This window comes from Vombatus ursinus, unplaced genomic scaffold (genome assembly GCF_900497805.2).
Source record: "Vombatus ursinus unplaced genomic scaffold, bare-nosed wombat genome assembly UNPS02009918.1, whole genome shotgun sequence".
Lineage (NCBI taxonomy): Eukaryota > Metazoa > Chordata > Mammalia > Diprotodontia > Vombatidae > Vombatus > Vombatus ursinus.
In genome coordinates this window covers 2,020,217-2,039,510 of record NW_020949696.1, presented here as the reverse complement: position 1 = coordinate 2,039,510, position 19,294 = coordinate 2,020,217, and the positions used below count along the sequence as shown (strand labels likewise).

General features: G+C 51.3%; 1 protein-coding gene across 2 annotated transcripts; it reads right to left on the bottom strand.

The window, feature by feature from the left end:
• Nucleotides 1-8,265: 8,265 nt before the first annotated feature.
• Nucleotides 8,266-15,399, bottom strand: TMEM59L (transmembrane protein 59 like). 2 transcript variants are annotated; one of them, XM_027853198.1, is made up of 10 exons: nucleotides 14,142-14,534; nucleotides 13,354-13,413; nucleotides 12,917-13,119; nucleotides 12,575-12,680; nucleotides 12,111-12,250; nucleotides 11,088-11,240; nucleotides 10,718-10,799; nucleotides 10,347-10,443; nucleotides 9,495-9,612; nucleotides 8,266-9,127 (listed from the first exon to the last, which is right to left on the bottom strand). In XM_027853198.1, exons 1-10 carry the CDS (start codon nucleotides 14,155-14,157, stop codon nucleotides 8,978-8,980), a joined length of 1,125 nt encoding a protein of 374 aa, XP_027708999.1. In that variant the 5' UTR covers nucleotides 14,158-14,534; the 3' UTR covers nucleotides 8,266-8,977. The 2 variants fall into 2 exon arrangements, with proteins under 2 accessions (XP_027708999.1, XP_027709000.1); XM_027853199.1 differs by lacking the exons at nucleotides 13,354-13,413; nucleotides 14,142-14,534 and adding an exon at nucleotides 15,353-15,399.
• Nucleotides 15,400-19,294: the final 3,895 nt, after the last annotated feature.

Sequence of the window (19,294 nt, the reverse complement as noted above, 5' to 3'; positions counted from 1 at the left end):
TTCGCCTTAATGCAGGGATATTTTTCTTCATGTTTTGAGCTGTTAAAAAGAGGAGGAGGCTGCCTTGAGAGATTATGAGTTTCCCTCATTGGAGATCTTCAGCTGGAAGTAGGATGACCTCTTGGGTCGTGAGGGGGGTTCCTGATCAGATGGAGCCTGATGTACTGGATGCCCTCCCTCCCAGGGCTGAGATTCTGCAATAAACTGCTCAAACACATTGAACGCTAGGGGCAAAGGACAGCGTAGGATACACAAGCGGGAACAGTAAGGTCACAGGTTTAGAACTGGAGGGCACCCAAAAAAAAGCCAAAAAAAAAAAAAAAGAAAAGAAGCAGAGGCGATCTTCAAGCTTATGTAGTCCAATCTTCTTCTTTTAAATAAAACTCAGAGATCCTGAAGATGCTAGATGAGAGAGAGAGACAGAGACAGAGAGAGACAGAAAGAGAGACAGAGAGAAGAAAGGAAAAAAGAAAGAAAAGAGGGACAGAAAGAGGAAAGAAAGGAAGGAAGGAAGGAGGGAAGGAAGAAAGAAAAGGAAGGAAGGAAGGAAGAAAAGAAGGAAGGAAGGAAGGAGGGAAGGACGGAAGGAAGAAAGGAAGAAGGGAAGGAGGGAAGGAAGGAAGGAAAGAGGGAAGGAGGGAAGGAAGGAAGGAGGGAAGGAGGGGAAAATGTAGGGAAGGAGGAAGAGAAGTTCAGACAAATTAACTGAAGAGCCCATAGTCACAAAGGCATCAGAGGCATGATTTGAACCTGGCTCTTCTTGACTCCAGGTCCAGCACTCTGTCCACTACCATGCTGAATCTGGTGAGGTATAGGAGAGACAGACAGACACAGACTCCCTCCTCCCCCAGAACAGCGGCCCCCATCAGTTGTCCAGCCTCCCAGATGTCTCCAGGAGCAGGTGGAGGGGCCCCTTTCTCTGGAAAAGGAAAACTGTCTGGGAACCAGATGGCTGACTCCAGGCTGCCCTCTGCTCACAAGGTACCTGCAGCTTGGTCTCTGGGGGCAGCCCAGGTTCTGGGGACTGACCGAGGCTATAAACCTTACCTTTCCTTCCCTTCCACTTCCTCCCTCCGCAGGGAGGCCTACAGAGCCAAACGACGTTGATGATGACCTCCATGTTATTCTGGAGGAGTGTGTCCAGGTCTGAGGGTGGGGGTGGGGGTAGAGGATAGGTTGTGGATATTCTAGAACCAGAGAACCCCAGAGCTTAAGAGGAGGCAGCGTGGTTCAGTGGAAGGAGCCTTGGTTTTGTAGTCAGAGGAGTCAGGAGCCCTCAGTTCAAATCCTGACTCCATCTCTATGTGCCATGCCTCAGTATCCTCATCCGTCAAATGAGAGAGATAGAATAGATGAGCTCATGAGCTCTAAATCTATGATCCTTTGACGACACTTAACCTACATGTGAACACAAAAAGAGTAACCTATCCCACAGTGTTCCTGACAAGTGACTTTTGCTGTTCAGTTGTGTCCAACTCTTCATGACCCCTCTTGGGCTTTTCTTGGCAAAGATACTGGAGAAGTTCACCATTCCTTCTCCAGCTCATTTTACAGATGAGGAAACTGAGGCAAACAGCATGAAGTGACTTGCCCAGGGTCACGCAGCTAGTGTTGGTTGAACTCAGGAAGATGAGTCTTCCTGCCTCCAAACCTAGCACTCCATCCACTGAGCCACCTAACTGGCCTGACAAGTGCAATCTAATCAAAGACCTGCAGGGATCTGAGTTCAAATTCCAGCTCTGCCATTTCTGAGCTGTGTGATTGGGCAAATTACTCAGAACCTCAGTTTTATCATCTGTAAAATTAAGGAGTCAGAGTCAGTAACCATTTATTAAGGTTAAGGTGCCGTTATTATATGCTGGGCTCTGGGAATACAAAAAGGCCTGAGACAATCCCTGCTCTCAAAGAGCTCCCAGTCTATGGGGGGAGATGACATGTAAACAATTATGTACAAACAAGATACACAGTGGATGGGACCACGGAGCCTGGAGGCAGGAAGCAGGAGGTAGCGATGAGGCAGATGAGGGTCTGGTGGCAGAGCAGTGAGGAAGCCAGTGATTCCAAAGTGAGTAGTGGTGAGAAAGATGGAATAAGACAGGAAAGGCAGGAGGGGGTCAGGTTAGGAAGGGCTCTGAATGCCAAACAGAACATTTTGATTTGCTCCTAGAGACAATAGGGAGCCATATGTATTAAAGGGCACAGCAATGTAAACCAAAAAATGAAACTAAATGCAGTGTTATTATAATATCCCAGCTTAACCCTGGGGCAAGTGGAGAAATGTACCCGTCCCTTCTTTGCCAAAGTGAAGGACTCTGGGTTTGGACTATGGTGCGTATTGTCAGACTCTGATGTGTTGTTTGGTTTTGCTGAACTGCTTGCCTTCCCTCTTTTTAAATTGTAGTTTTGAGGGATGCATTGCTGGGGAGGAGAGGAGGAAGAGATATATTTTAAAATACAGATGATGTAATACCAAAAGATATCAATAAAAATCCATTATTAAAATGAAGCAGTTAGATATACCAGCTCTAAATACAACCCCAAGGTCCCCCTGAGGCAACCTGTTTCATCATGGGACAGTTGTAATTCTTAGGAAGTTTCTAAAGAGGGGAAGGGAATAAGCTTTTACATAACCCCTACTATGTGCTAACACTACAAATGTGATTTCATTTAATACTCACAACAACTCCATGGGATAGGTGCCGTTATTATCACCATTTTACAGATGAGGCAACTGATTTAGACAGAGGTCAAGTGACTTGCCCAGGGTCACACAGCTAGTAAGTGTCTGAGGCAGGATTTGAACTCAGGTCTTCCTGACTTCCTGTACACTACCTAGCTACTTCAAAGTTTCTAAAGCCAAAATTTGTTTCTCTGTGACTTCTGCCCAGGTTTCTTGTTCTGACCTCTGGTACTAAGCAGAATAAATCTAAGCCCTGTACTCCACAATAGCCTAAATTTACATCATGTCTCCCCAGGTCCTTCAACTGGTCTGTCTGTGACATGTAATGAATGCTGACTGCCTGACGGCTTAATGTGGACTGCTCCGGCTTGTCTGTATATGTCCTTCCCAAACTATCACACTCAGAGTTGAGTACAGTGCTCCAGCTGTGGTTTGTTGCTGTTCAGTCATTTCAGAAGTATCTGACTCTTCATGACCCCATTTGGTGTTTTCTTGGCAGAGATACTGGAGTGGTTTGCCATTTCCTTCTCCAGATCATTTTACAGATGAGGAAACAGGGTTAAGTGATTTGCCCAGGGTCACACCGCTAGTTCCTGAGGCTGGATTTGAACTCAGGAAGATACGTCTTCCTGACTCCAGGTCTAGTGCTCCATGCACTATGGCACCACCTAGTTGCCCAGTTTTGTGGTCTGATCCAAACTGAGGACTGTAGGATGATCCCCTTCCTCATCCTGGACATCGGACTCCTTTTTCCACACTCCACGATGTGAAAGGACAGAGATGTAAAAGGAGAGATGGATAAGTTCAAAGCAAAGAAGACTAACCAAGTAGACCCAAGGAGCATCTCCACCTCCTGGACCCCAGGGAAAACACATGACTTTTTCTCCTTTGAAATGACAGTGAGACCGGTCGACTTCCTTTGTATAAAGTCCCTCCCTAAGCTGCTGACCAAGGTCCTTCATAGCTGTACGTGATCAGATGCTCCAAGACAGTCTTACAACGGGAAAAAAAAAATGTGATGCTCAAATTCAGAGACATCTCCACCCCAAATCTTCATATGGACTATTTGTGGTAGAGCCTTCCAAGCTCCTATTGGTCTGATCCGTCATAGCAGGACACACTGTGCCTTGACCCCAATGTAGTGATGTCATGTGGTCCTCTTTGAGAACAAAGGACAGCAACCAACCAATAACTGGAATATATAAGGATGCAATTAATAGGGAAAGAAATGAGGAAAGGAGGCAGCTAGGTGGTGCAGTGGATAGAGCACCAGCCCTGAAGTCAGGAGGACCTGAGTTCAAATCCGACCTCAGACCAAACACTTGACACTTACTAGCTGTGTGACCCTGGGCAACTCACTTAACCCTAATTGCCTAAAAAAAAAAAGAAAAAAAAAGAAAGAAATGAGGAAAGAAGCCTGAGCTGGGAGTCAGGACGCTTGGGTTCCAGTGTAATTCAACCAGTGACTTGCCATTGCACCTTGAGTGAGCATCTTTCCTATCCTGTACCTATTTCCTCTTTCATAAAATGAAGGGGACAGATGCTAAGGCCTCTTCCAGCTTGTACATGTTATCATCATCTCTCATTCATTCACTGAATATCAGCTGTCCTAGGAGCTGGGGGAGACACTGTCTAGAGTTCAGATGGGTCCTCATCCATGCACTCACGAGTCTTATTGTCTGCTTAGTAGAAAAGATCAAAACACAGATCCAAGAGAGGTTATCCTATGTTTCTATATTCTAGGTTTCCTTCTAGCTCAAACATTCTATGTTCTAAGCTGCCTTCCCAGCCTAGATATTTCATGTTCTACAGATCCTCCCAGTTATGGACATTCTATGTTCTAAGAACCCTACCAACTAAGACATTCGATGTGACATTTTAGGTGCAAGGTTTTAAGGGTTCTCCTAGATCTGGTACCATAAGTTCCAAGGCCCTCCCATCTCTGACATTCTCTGTTCTAGCATCCAGCATTCTGAGTTGAGACAGAAGTATCAGTACCTTCAGCCGCAAGTATTTGCCAAAGAGGATGAATGAAGGAATGAAGGTCTGAAAGAATGAATGTTTATCCTTCTGGCTGGTGAGATCAACCCTCCTTCCATCTTGGGGCTGAAGCTCAGCACTGCTGGGGGCAGGCGGAGTGGTGGGGAGGAGGAGGGAGGCATTGTGATCCTGGACTCCAGGGCCCAGTTTCCTGGAGGCGGCTGCTGCCTTAGCGTCTGAGTGTGTGACTCACCCCCTGGTCTGTGCCTCTCTCCCCCCTTTCTCTGGCTGCAGGCACAGGCCAGATGGTAAGGACTGGTGGGGGTTGGGGGAGACCATGGACTTCCTTCTGGGCTGAGCTCCCAACAGGGACCAGTTCCCATGGGGAAGAGGTGAGGTCCCCCAGCCAACAACAGACCAGCATCCATGGGCACTCAGCATCCTGAGTTCATCCCTAGCCCAGAAGAACTTGGAGATGAGGAATGGTCCACAGGACCACAGGCCAGTGTGGGAGCCTACAGAGGTCATGCAGATGGCCAATCATGTTCCCACTCTAAATAGTGATAGATGTCCCCATGGGTATATATAAAGTACCCACACATACATATACATACATGTGTGTACATGAGTACATGTGTGCATAATGTATTATTCTTCTAATATAATACATTGTTTTAACGGATTATATTATATTGTAATTTAATATATTGTTTAATATATTCTTCTTCTCCATGTTCTTCTACATTATATATATATATACATACATTCATACATGCATATGTACTTACGTACCATGGCACAATGGTTACAGCACTACACCTGGACTCAAGAAGACCTGGGTTCAAATTTGGCCTCAGACACTTAACAGATTTGTGACCCTGGACAAGTCACTTAGCTGCTGTCAGTCTCAGTTTCCTCCTGTGTAAAATGGGGCTGATAACATCACCTACCTCCCAGAATTGTTATAAGGATCAAATGAGATAATATTTGTAAACTGCTTTGCAAATCTTTAAGCATTATAGAAATTGTAGAATGCTATGATCATTCTTAATCTTTATGCTTTGTTCATGTACATTTGTATATGCATATCATGTACGTATTGTGTTTATGTATTTTGCACTGTGACTCCATATATATTCATACATGTGTATATGTTCCCTTGTGCATGTGTGTGTTCATATCCCTATGGGCAGGGGGCCTGTACATACTCATTTGTATACATGTATCTCTGTGCAATCTATTATGTGCCTTTGTGTTTGTGAACCTACGCGTATGTTTAACGTGTATGTCTGTACATAGATGTGCTTACAGAAAATCTGAGGATTTGGACCTGGAAAAACCTTCGAGATCATCTAGCCCAACTTTCTTATTTACGGATGAAGCAAGTGGGATCCAGAAATGGGCAGTGATTAGCCCAGGGAAACTCCAAGAGCATATAGCAATGCCAGGATTAGAACCCGGGGGTCTCAATTCCCATGCCAGAGCTCTCAGGTGCAATGGAATCTAGCCTTTCTATTCTCTGACAGAGATTTACTCAGTTTCTCCCTTTTCCGGGATCCTGGGGATGCTGGGGAAGGGTTTCTGCCCCTTCCATGATGGACTGTGCCCAAAAAACCCAAGCGAGGGAATGACCTGCTGTCCCTTAGGCCCCTTCTGCTACTGCCCTTGGGACCTCATCTCTGTTGGTCTGCCTTGGAATCAAGCCCTCCTGTTACCATGACAACTCCCACATCATGCAGACACACTGGGCATTCCCGGCCCATGGCCACAACACCCACCACCCACCATTGCATAGCCTTTGCGGGAGCTGGGGGAGGGACAGATAGACTTTCCCAGAAATACTGCAGGCAGCCTCCTGGAGTGGGGAGAGGGGAAAGGGGGAAGGGAGGAAGAAGAGGAGCTGCCTCTGCCTGTCATTCCCCACCCCACCCCACCCCCCAACAATGACCAAGGACAGCTGAGTCATTCCATTTCAGTCTCCCCTCCATGGTTAGATGGCACCAGAAGCGGTCATCCAGGGAGACTGGAGTCCATCCAACAGAGATGGTTAAGAATTTTATCAAAACTTCTAGAACACAGATCATAGAATGGAAGAGGGAGAAAAAACCTTAGAATAGAAAACACAGGATGTCAGTGCTGGGAGGGCCCTTAGAACAGAGGATGGGGGGGCCCCCTAGAACCTGGAATGTCAGGAACTGGGAGGGTCCTGAGACCATATTCAGCCTCTATTTGAACCCTCCAAGAACAGTCAGCTCACTACTTCTGAAGGCAGCCCCTTTCATTTTGGACAGCCCTGGCTATTTCCTAGAACCTACTTCTTTGCACCTTCCCGCCCCCCCACCCCACCCCACTGCTCCTTATTCCTCCCTCTGAGGCCAAGCAGAATGAGTCTAAACCTCTTCCTCCACATGCCAGCCCTTCAGATTCTGAAAATAGCTCTAAAGTTCCCCCTACCCCCTCACCAAGTGTTCTCTAAGTTAAACCTCTCCAGTTCTTCCAGCCAGTACTGGAGGCACATAAAACATCAGAGGTGGAAGAAAATGTAGAGATCATCTAATCCAACCCCATCGTTTTACAGATGGGGAAACTGAGACCCAGAGAGGGCAAAGGTGACTCACAAGGGGTAGGGCTGGGAGTAGAACCTGAATCGCAGTCCTAAGTTCTTCCCACAGAAAGAGCTGCCTATCTGGGAGTGGAAAAAGGATTGGACTCAAAGTAGAGAGACCCTGGTTCTGTCATTTGCCAGTCACATGACCCTGTGCAAATCACTTCCCCATCATGTTCCTTCCTCCACCAAGTGGGCATGAGGCTTTAATCTTGCTCTGCCTGCCTCCTAGGATGATAGCAGGAAAAGAGCTTTGTCAAACTTAAATGGATTACAGGGATAGGTAGGTAGCACAGTGGATAGAGCATCCACCCTGGAGTCAGGAGGACCTGAGTTCAAATCCAGCCTCGGACACTTACTAGCTGTGTGACCCTGGGCAAGTCACTTAACCCCGATCACCTCCCAACAAAAGAAATGAATTACTACCCCTACTGGGGTCAACCCTCCAAAGTAGCCCCTGGGGATAGGAGACGGGAAAGCAACATAGAGCAAGGAAAAAACCTTCCTCTTTAAAACGCGGGGCATATTCCTGCTCTGGGGTTCATGGGGGAGTCCATGCTCCCCACATCATGGACTCAGAAGGAAAGTGTCTGTTCAAATGCCACCTTACGCAGGAAGCCTTTCCCAGCCCTTCCCTCAAAGATTGCCTCCAAATACCTCATAGATCTTGTTGTTTGCATGCTGTCTTCCCCATTAGATTGGCAGCACCTTGAGGGGAGGAACTGTGTTTTTTGCCTTTCATGCATCCCCAGTGCTTCCCCCAGGTCTGGCACACTGGATGACCTGCCTGAGCCTCTCCATGCACGTCTCCCTCCCCCTCCCCAAGACTATGGCATGGGGCTGAGTAACCAGGGCTCCATGCCAGAAGAGTCAATGGGAGGGGTTATTCCTGAACATTGGAAAGAGCCCTGTCGGTTCTTCTGTTTCCTACCTCCCCGGCCTCATGGCCCAGGCCGATGCACACACAAATACAGAAACCACAAATTCTCGACTCAGAATGTCAGTTATAAAGATTTTATTCACTCCCTATTATTCTTCTCGCCCCAGCAACTGCCCCCACCCACTGCCAGCCTCGAGCTAGCTGCCTGGTGTCACTGAATGGTGGAGACTGGGAGATAGGGGTAGAGGGGGCTCCCAAGAACCTTCTCCTCCCCCAACTAAGCCTAGCCCAAGAGAACCAGGAGGAAAATGAGTCAGAAGGGGCTGAGGATCACAAGTTAGAAAATAATAATAAATTAATCTAGGGTGGAAGGAAAGGAGAAGAGAATGGGAAGAGAAATCAGCTTCAACTGGGTCCAGATGCCCTTTGGGTAAGTGGCTAGGGGTGGGAAGGGTAGGAAGGCTGGGCCAAAACTCGCATGCTGAGCTACACTGGGGTGGAAGTAATGTAGGATGAGTAAAAGGAGAAAGGGTGGAGAGGAGAAAGCCAAGACCCTCTTCCAGCCCTATCCCAACTCAGACCAAATCATCCCCTCCCCTATTCATACCCACACATCCCTGGACAACAGGTACTGGAGAAGAGGGGGACTATTCCTTGGGGTCCAGTAGGGGGACTTTTCCAGGCCTAAAAGGATTGGGCAGCAGAGTTGGGGTGGGGGAGCTGTCCTAGAGGGGTGGGAGCACCGAATCTCTCCCTATCCCTTTATCACTGAGGCTTCCGTGGGTTGAGGTTTGCAGAAAGGGACAACTCCAACTCCAGGGCGCTCTGGGATTTACAGAGTTGTACGGTCCATCTCCACCTTTAGGGGCAAGGAGCCAGCTTCCCGGGGCTCCACAGCGATGGCTATCAGGGGGGCCGGAGCCGGAGCCAAGGGCCACTCCAGGTTATCCAGGTAATTCTTGTCCCCAGAGATGCTCAGTGGCTGTGGGGGGTGGGTAAGAAAGGAAGAGAACAGAATTCCCAGTGTGGGGAGAAGATCAAGTTGCCTCATGAGGTGATGAGCTCCCCATCCTTAGAAATGTTCAAGCAGAGCAGAGATGCCCACCTGCCATGGATTCATGCACTGGGGAGGGGGCTGGACTCAATTTTCTCAGAGGGAACTTCTAAATCTGGAATCCTATGGTTCAAAGGCAAGGGGAGAAGAGGAGAGACCCAGGTTGTCGGGAAGGGATAAGAGAAAAAATCCTGGGCATGAAAAAGGCTATGACTGAGATCATTGGGAGGGGAGAGGAGGAGTACTAGGAAGCACACTGAGTATCTCCCCTCCCCATCCTCCTAAGCCCACATACCTGGTTCCGGACGTGCTGGTCTGGTGCAGTCACAAGGCTGGCACAGCTGAGCCACAGCATGACGAGCACCGAAAAGAGGAGGCAGGAGGCCAGGATCCACTTGGGCAGTCCAGAGCGCCTAAACCCCAGCCCCCCAAACACAGCATGGTCTCAGACAAGGCTATGAATGGGACGGAGGGCCAGGCCCTTTTCTGTCAGATCAACAGCATGGCAAAGGAAGAGAACCAAGCTGAGAGCCGGGGTGAGGTAGGGGGCTCCAAGCATGAATCCTTTGACCAGCAAGATATTCTCATAAACCTGGGGAAGAGATGACTGAGTACTAATCATGGAAATGGGGCTGAAATAAGTCTGTTTTCAATTAATCATGAGGGGGGAGTAAAGATAGGTCACAGACCATGTTTAAGTGGAGGGGTGGGGCAAAATAATAACTTACTTTCCCCCCAATTCTGAGTGACAAGAATAGCCCCATTTTACAGATGAGAAACTTGAGGATCAGAGAGGCTAACTTATTTGGCCAAAGTCAAAGAGGTAGTAAATGGTAGAGAAAGGATTTGAACCCAGGGCTTTTGGCTTTCTTTTAGCTATAACTGTGCTGCCTCATACAGAGAGACAGGGCTAGACAAGATTCAGGTCAGGAATCACAGGACAAGAGCATCCTAAACCCAGAGCTAGAGGCGACCTCTGAGGTCATCCAGAGCTTCTTAAACTTTTTCCACCGTTGATCTCTTCGGCGCTTCTTAAGCTGTGGGCCTTGCTCGACCCACAATTTAAGAAGCACTAATCCCCTCATTTTATAAGTGAGGAAACTGAGGCCCAGGCAGAAGTGCCTCCCCACTAAAGCCCTGCACCTACTTGGACATGCAGCCCAGGAAGTTGTGTTCTGGCTGGGAGCCCGTGGAGGTCTCCTGGGTCATTTTGCCTTTAGTTTTCCCTTTTTTCTCTTTAGGACCTAGGAGAACAAAAGGATTAAGCCCCCCTGCTGAGTGGGTCCTTTGGAACACATCCCCCTGTCCAATGCTCAGTCACACTGGAGATTGACAGGGTTCCAGAGGCTGGAGATTCTGGGAAGTGGGGCCTGGGACCCTGGATAATGGATGGTTGAGAAGTGAACAAGTAATTGTCTGGACAACAGCTAGACCCCATGGCTTCTGCCACCCTTGCTCTGGGAGAGATGGAAAGAGGAACGTTGAGATTGCTCAGGGACAGCTGCCCCTATTTCTCACCTGAATGGAGATCCACTGGGGAGGTCACCTCGGCATGGTTTTGAGTTGCTTCTGGCTTAGGTGCTTCCATCTCAGGCTGTGACTAGCCAAAAGGAAAAGACAGGCCAAGAGTGCCCATCAGAGGGCCACAGCAGGCCTGGGACTCTGAACATACCCTCCCATGAACCAGCTGAACTCATACCCAGGCTCCAGGGGGAGGTCTCTTTTCTATCCCTCTCATCTCTCCCCACTCTAAAACCACAGGATCTTAGAGTCAAGAGGGACATTAAAGAGCATCTAACCCAGAAACCCTCTCCTACATCATCCACAGGGTTTCTTTGGATACCTCTCATGATGGGGAACTCACCACCTACCTTCCCTCCACTCTCACCTGGAAAACTACCATCTTCCCATTGTCTGCCTGTAGGTAATAGGTCCAAGTGGAAGAGATAAAGCTTTGGGCTGAGCTGATCAACTTATTACACAGATTGGATAAGACATCCATCACTGAAATGGTGTCAGGTGGAGGCACTGGTCTCTGTCCCTAGATTGTGGGGGGAAGGGACCGGAGAGAAGAGGAAAAAAAGACATAAGTCATCAGATCATTGTGGTAGCAATCATGCAATCACCTAAATAGGACAGGCTTTTTAGAGGAGAAAGGACCTGAGCTGGACCTTAAGGATGGGTAGGATATATATAGAAGAGGAAGAGGAAAGGGAGAAAATATTTTCCAGTGGCTAGGTATGGAGGCCAGCAGGGAGCCCAGCTAGGCTGGAACACTAGACATATACAAGGGAGCTGGGAGAGGATAAACGAGACAGGAAGATTGGACCAAACTACCAAACTGAGGACCATAAACCCTCTCCTGAAGTCCAGGGGGAGCCACAGAGAGTATTTGAGCAGGACAGAGATGTTATCAAAGCCCAGGATTGGTAAAAATGATTGTAGCAGCCTGTTCAGTTGGGTTGGAGGCAGAGAAGTCAATTAGAAGCCTGTTACAAAAGTGCAGGCCAGAGATTCAGAGGTCTAGACTAAGGTAGGAATCATGGGAGGATAAACGGGGGAATAGATGGGAGAAATGCTGCCCCAAAAAATTCATGAGAGAACCTGGTGCCTGGCTGACTGTGAGAATTGAAGGGAAGGTGGGAGTTAGATGGTATAAGCATAAATCAAAGCTAGAAGAGACATCAAACTCTACAATGTCAGAAATGAAAGACCTACTGGCTTCAACCCCTTCATTTAACAGATGGAGAAACTGACAACTAAGATAGGAAGTTGCTTTACCATGGTCACCAAGTCATTTATTAGCAGAAACTGGACTTAAAAGCAGGTCTTCCAGCTGCCTCTCTGGGCCCCCTTCCCCTGTACCCTGCAGCAGAAATGAAGCCAATTTCCCAGGGACCTGTCTTCACACCTTATGGTGCTCAGGTGGAGGTGAAGGTGAAGGTGAAGGTAGAGGTGGAAATGAAGGTCTCTGCGAATCAGGCATCTGCCTCAAGCATCCTTCAGTGCATGCCAGCTGTTCTCGAGCCTGGTCATAGGCCTGCAGACAGGCTTCAGGAGGGAATGGTGGAGGATTCTCAATGTCTGGCCACTCTGCATGCATGCTCCCAGCCTAAGGAAGGGCCAGTCTCCTTCCCCAGCCTGGGGCTCACTTAGAAGATTTAGAGCTGAAAGATCGTCTATTCTAAATACCTCTTTTGTTTCCAGAATTGAGGCCTCTAGAAAGGAAGTGAGTTGTCTGAGGTCACACTAGGTAGCCCCATCCCACAGGTAGTGAGTGGCCTCCCCCATCCCTAATCCCCATCGCATTCTGACCAGAAGGGTTCCACTCCTTACTTCTCTGCTACGGGTATTCCACCCCCCACTCCTCATCACCTGCTTTGCACTCAGCCAGGGTGACGTTGGCCTCGGAGCTGGCCGTCACAAAGCGGCAGATGGCGAAGAGGCGGCAGCCCCGGGCGCAGGCGTTCTGCAGCTCCTCCTTTGGGCAACAAGAAGGGTGAAAGGGGCGCCCATGCCCGCCATGGCCGCAGGGGCACGGATGGGCCCCCGATAAGCGCTGGGCCCCCAGCCCCGCCCCGCCCTGGGGCCTGACCTCCCACTGCAAACACGCAGCTGGTGGAAAATGGGACGCGCTCTAGCCCCCGGCCGGCCAGGGCCTGAAATTCGCCGGGCGGCCAGTGGCCCCCTGCCCTTACCCACACCCGCACCTCTCACCTGCACCGCCGCCCCCGCGTGAGGAATCCAGAGACTGCACTGCATCTGGCACGAGCTGGTGGGGCCCAGCTGCTGGGCGAACGGGTCCCCACGGGCGGCCGTGGCAAGCGGCAGCAGCCCGGGGTACAGCAGCAGGAGCAGCATCTGGACCTCGGCGCCAGCCATGGCGAGCGCGGGGATTAGGGTCCGGGGGCCTGTGGGGTCTGGCCAGAGACAGAACCAGAAGCTCAGAGAGGGGCGCGCGGGGGGCTGGGGTGTGACGTCATCGTCCCTGAGCAAGGGAGCTTGGGAGACAGTACGGGGGGGATGGGGAGAGATGGAGACCAGGAACCAGGAGGCAAAGAATTTGGAGAAAACAAGGAGGCTAGAAAGGAGTTAGGAGATCCTCTTGGGCGGGGGCATGCCATTTATTCTCCCTTGGGTCCGCTGGTCGCTACCTAGCTCCTCCACGTGAAGCCGGAGGTTTCCATCGCTGCCTCCAGAATTGCTGCGAGACTCTAGGAGAAAAGGGAGGGGACCAGGGCCCGAGGTCGTCTCTCGGCTCTTCCTTGGACCGTTGAGTCAGATGGATCGCTGGGGTAATATGACAGCGAGGGACAGGGACATTCGCCCCAAACGAATTCTTCCTACACTACCACCACCATACCCGACAGGAGTATTTTGTACCTCGCAATTTGTCCTGAACTGGCCCTAGACGCTAGGAAGCGTACAATTTTCCCTATCCCTGGCAATGAGGAACTTTTCCCAAAGGGAGTTCCCTTCACTCTCTTTGCTTCTAGGGTGGCGGGAGACCTGGTCCTCCCTCCCTTGGAAAAGGGAAGCCCCCGGACGGTGTAAGACCTGCCGTGGGGGCCCCAGAACTGGACAATGTGGTCCCAGTTCTGTGCGGAGCTGGGCAGAGGCCTCCCAGACCCTTTCAGGGCTGGCCCCCGGCGCCTAAGAGGCTCTGCCGCCCGCCACGTGCGCAGGTGCCGCCCCTTGATCTCTCGGCCGAGACTTTTGACTCTAGACTCAGAGGGAGATGCCCTAGGTCAGAGGCCGCCAAAGGTGCCTCCGGCTGGAGGGAAAAGAGAGGAGTGGCGGGAGAGGAAAAGCGATGGCTCCCGGCGGGAGCCCGGGTATACTACCCCCTCCCCCAGCCCAGCTCCCGCCTTTCATCTGCCCCCGCCCGGTCCCCAGATGGCTTAATCAGCCGCGGCTGTGTCGGGCGCAGCTGGAATGTAACCTGCAAGCCCGCACATCTGGCTTTGGTCTCCTGTCTCGCCCCAAAGCGGCGGGGAGCGGGAGTCAGAAGCTGCATGGTCCTCGGCCTCCCCAGGGTTCGCGGCCTCCCCATTCTCTTCTGAACATCAGCTCCGGGACGGTGCGGCAACTAAGAACGCTCCCTTCCAAGCACCCCCTCCCAGTTCCTGTGATTGGAGTCGAGCGCCTGGAGAAGGCATTGAAGAAGCGTTCCTTTGTTTCCTGCCTCAGTTTCCCTGGTTCACGGATTGGCCTAATGTGGGTCTAAAAGTGGGTGGGAAGCAGCAAAAGGAAGGGATCCTAAATTCCGTGGTCCTGAGCTCAGGTGAGCTCTCCCTTCCCCCCAGGCAGCCATAGCAGCTGGAGGCCAGCAACCTCCTCCCTTTCCCAATTCACCGCTCCCCGCCCCCCCCACCCCCGAGAGCTAGTCCAGGTGAGGGGGGCAGGGGAACGCTGCGCGGCCCCGGGGTCGGATTTCAGGAAATCCGCCGACATTCCTCAGGGGCTTAAGAGGGAAAGTTTCTTCTGCTCCTCCCCTCCCTCCCCACTTCCTACCCCCAGGGGCGCCTCGCCCGTTTCTAAGCTTAAGCAGGGTTGGGGGCCACTAGGTCTTTCGGGAGTGGAAGACCCTATCAACTTCTGGGCAAAGACCGTTCCCCGACGGCTCTGGACCTCCAGAACCAAGGATGCTTTTGGGTCCCTGGCCACTGGGCTCTTTCCAGAGCAGTAACCTGGGAGTCGTGCTTCCAGATGAAGATCTGTGAACAAAGTTGCACGTGTCCAGGCGTCTCCCTGGGGCCGCGTCGGGGTGACACAGTCAAGCCATCCGGGAAAAGCCTGGGTGTCTCTTTTCCTCCCCTTCCCCCATGGCCACAGCATAAAGTTGATGTCACCCTTTGGAAGGACAGGCTCCAGGATCTGGACAAGCTACTCTTTGTCCAGCGTCCGCGTCTGTCCTCCCTCACCCCCTCTCCTCCAGGCCAGAGTGCTGACACCCCGGGGGTAGGGGGTGGAAGCCCGGGGCCTTGCACCACCTCGGCGCCACTCAACCAGCCCAGTCCTCGGGCAGCCAGCTTGAGGAGTGAAAGGGAGTGGAGAGGTCAGAGAGGAACTGCAACCACCCACGACTCAGAGTGGGTGGGGGCGGGGGGGGGAGGGAACAGAGGCATCCCGAAGTAGTCACTTCGACCTCACCTGCCCACCTCCAGCTCCTCTTCTCTCCAGGACCCCGGATGGGGCGGGGGGAGGAGCTCAACCTCTACCCCCTGCGCGGGGCCTCCAGCAGCTTTGCGCCTCCCAAATGCACTTAGTCCCCAACACACACCCCCATCCCCACCCTCATCCCGCTCCCCGGGCTCCTCTGACCTCCTGCTTGCACCCGCCTCCACCACAGGGCCCCCTGACCGGCTCTCTCAATCAGCAAGAACCGCTGCAGAACCTAAATCGCTCGAGAACCTAATCTCGGTCCTAAGCCTATAATAGAAAGAGTCTCCACTCGGGAGAGTTTAAGGCCCCGCGGTATCTACGGGTCCCAAAGGCGATTCAAAGGCTTCTGGGGCCTGTCGGGACTTTCCCAAAAAGAAACGCTGAAGCTGGTGCCCTACGGGCCCTCGCCTAGCCATCCCGGGATCGCTGGGCCTCCGCGGGCACAGAAACACAACAAAACCCTGGCTCTTAGGGCCAGAGACCTTTTGGTCTAACCACCTCATTTATTGATAAAGAGACTTGGGGGGTGGGGAGACTTGCTTAAGGTTACTCGGGTATGCCTGACCAGACCCAGGCCTAGGCTTTTTCCCTTACTGGCTCAGCTGAACTCTTTGGTTTGCGCTACTGGGAGAGAAGCCTAGGAACCCGAGAAGAGGGATTTACGCGTCCTGGCCCTTTCCAGAAATCCCGCCGGATCCTGGCTCCTCGGACCAGGGTCTGGAGCCAGATATGACCTCTCTTGGGGGCAGGGCTGGCGAGAAATGGGCAATGGCTCTGGGTAGGAGGCGGGGGCGGCGAATTCCTCCTAACTGGGAGCCAGGCTTCGAGGACTTGGGTCAATATTTGAGGAATTTCTCCTACTCCCTGGGTTCAGTGAGGAGGGAGGGGTTAAACCAGGCTCCAAAGGTCGAAAACTCAACCCCTCCAGTCCCAGACTATTCTTCTGGGCCACTGGAGACCTGGCAGAGGAGTTTGAAATCCGGGGCGAAAGGAAGAAACCCAAGAGCACAGCGAAAAGTCATAGCTGCTGCAGGTCGAGGCAAGCCCGCTTTTGGTGATGAAAAGTAGCAAGACCCTCCGTGGGGGGAGGGGGGGTTATTGACCAAGAGTGAAAATCAACTGCCTTACTCCGATGAGGCTAAGTCAAGGGGGAGAGGACTGTTGTTCTAGCGGTTCCCAACAGACTTTTCCTGACCCCATTTGGGGTTTTCTTGGCAGAGATAGTGGTTTGACATTTCCTTCTCCAGCTCATTTTACACATGAGGAAACTGAGGCAAACAAGGTTAAGCGACTTGCCCAATAGTAAGCACCTGAGGCCACATTTGAATTCAGGTCTATCTTGGCTCCAAGCCCAGTGCTCTATCCACTGAGTCACGCAGCTCATCATCAGGAACATGATAAGTGTTTGGGAAACCTTGCTGGTATTTGGCAGGCAGACCCTAGAACAAATAACTTGAGAGATAGAAGGATCCCAGAGTGCCTAAATTTTGCCTCCTGCCTGAGGGGCAGGGGTGTGGCACAGAGGGAAAAGTAGGTGAAAGTGAGGTAGGAAAACCTCTTGTTGCCCTGACTGATAAGGGAAATATTTCCTGCTTGGAGATAGCTAGCATGGTAGAAGAAAAACTGGATTTTCAGAGAGATGACTTCCCAATTTGGACTCGAGCTTGGACAAGTCACCAACATCTCTGTGCTTCAGTTTCTTCATCAATCAATGAGCATTTATTAAGCACCTACTATGTGTCAAGAGTTATAATGGGAGCTGGGGATACAAAGAAAGAAATGAAACTAACCATTCTTGCCCTCAAGAAACCATCTGTATAAAATGAGGGGATCAGGCCTAGGTGACCCCTAAAGTATCTGCCAGTTCTATTATCCTACAAAGCCTGAGGCTTATGAACCCAACAATCAGTTCAGCCTCTTTATACCCACATTGTAGGTGAGTAATAAATTTATACATTGTATTGATTAATAAATGTTGAATGGGATGTTCCTTAAGACATTTGCTTTTCAACAGAGTGGGGAGGACCTTTAAAATATATAATACTGAACACAGGTAGGTTCTTAGAACTTGGAATGTCAGACCTGGAAGAGTCCTCTGAACAAAATGTCAAAGTTGGAGGGGTCTTAACAGAATGTTATGGCCTTAGAACACTGAACGGCAGACCTGAAAAGGACTTTAGAACATAGACTGTCAGAACTAGAAGGGGTCTTAGAACACAAAATGTCAGAGCTTGGAGGACCTTTGGAACACAGAAGGTCAATGCTGGGAGGACCTTAGAATAAGCCCTTAGAAGGCAAGGTCAGAGCTCAGGGGAACCTTAGAACGAAGGATATCAGAACTGGAGGAGACCATGAAGGTCATTCAGTTCAACCTCTTCCTTATACAGAGAAGGAAAAGTAAGTCAAACAATGAACTCCAGCATTTATTAAGTGCTTCCCCTAGGACTTCAAGAATTACTCCAGTGACCACCTATTGGGTGAGGCCCAGCTGCTCCCCCGGTTGTTGGTGCCCTCCCCCTTCACCTTTCCTGTGTTTCTCCTCAGTAGAATCTAAGTCCCTTAACGCCAGGGATCTCTTGGGTTTTCGTCTTTACATCATCAGAACCAGCACAAAGCGGTCACTTAATAAATGCTTGTTGTATTGAATGATCTTTTCCTCTTTGCTCCAGTTTCACTTGATTTCAAGCTGGGGGGAGAGGGGAGAGACTTATTTTTCTCCTTCTCTTCTCCCTTTCTTAGGGATGATCCCGGACCCGGGAGTTTCCCTAATTCCAGTAGAGGGTGCTGTGTCTGCCCCAATTTGCTGGTGGTCACCGCTGAATGGTGCTGGCAGTGGGATTCACGGAAACCTCCATATGAGTCGTGGCTCTGCTTTTGACTCACCGTGTGACCGCTGGAAAGCCGCTTTCTTTCTCTGGACCTCAGTTCCTCTATCTGTAAAATGAAGGAGTTGGACTACGTGATCTCCAAGGTCTCTTCCAGCTTTATGAATGCATAGGCAGGGTACTCTCCCCCAAACTCTGCCCGCGGTTCCTAATCCCGAAGCGCTCCTAACCCTCGGATTTCTTGGTCTCCTTATTCTACGCCCCCCGCCTCCCGCTCTCGCCTCCTCTGGGACCCCTGGCCGCCTCCATCTTCCGGCTCTTTCACAAGACACGGCTGCAGGGCAAGGTGCCCGCGAGTCTTCACGTCAGCGCCGCTGACCGGCCGGGACTAACGCGCCCCATAGTTCTCCAATCCTGATCCACGAGGCTGGGAGTGAAGTAGGGGGAATCTGCAGGGTCTGAGCTGGGGAAATGGGTAAAGTCTCTAACTTCTGTACAGTGCAGCCGCTTGGCGGGTGACTGACCGCACTGAAGTCTCAGAGTCTCTGGCTGCATTTAGCTCCCTCTGAGCTGAGGAGAGGGAGGAGCTCAAAATAAAACCTCTCTTCTTCTCGTCCCCCCATCCTCACCCTGGGCGGCCAGTCGGTTCTAAGACCTTTGGCTCTGGGCTGTGGCAGGGGGCAGGTGCCCCAAGAGCGCACTCGCGAGTCAGCCTGCTCTCCCTCCCTTCCTCCCTCCCTCCCATCCTCCACACCCGGCTGGCTGGGGGTGCGCTCCAGGCGGGGCCCGGCTAGGACCCAGCCCGGGGGGCCGGGGCCGGGAGCAGCCACGTCAAACGGAGGGAAGCAAGCCTGCCTGGGTCGAGAACCTTTCCGGGGAACGGGCTGGATGCAACGGGCGTGTATTCCAGGGGAAGGCGTGGGCAGGCAGCCTTTGCGCCAAACCTCCCCCCAACACACACACACCCCGGAATGGGAATAACTGGGCAACTTGAGGGGAGAACCCAGATGGAGCTATGCCCCCATCGTCCCTCGGGGTCACGGCTCCCTGGAGTTATGAACAGAGCTGGAGGCGGTGTTATTAAAGGGCTGCCGGGACCCAGCTA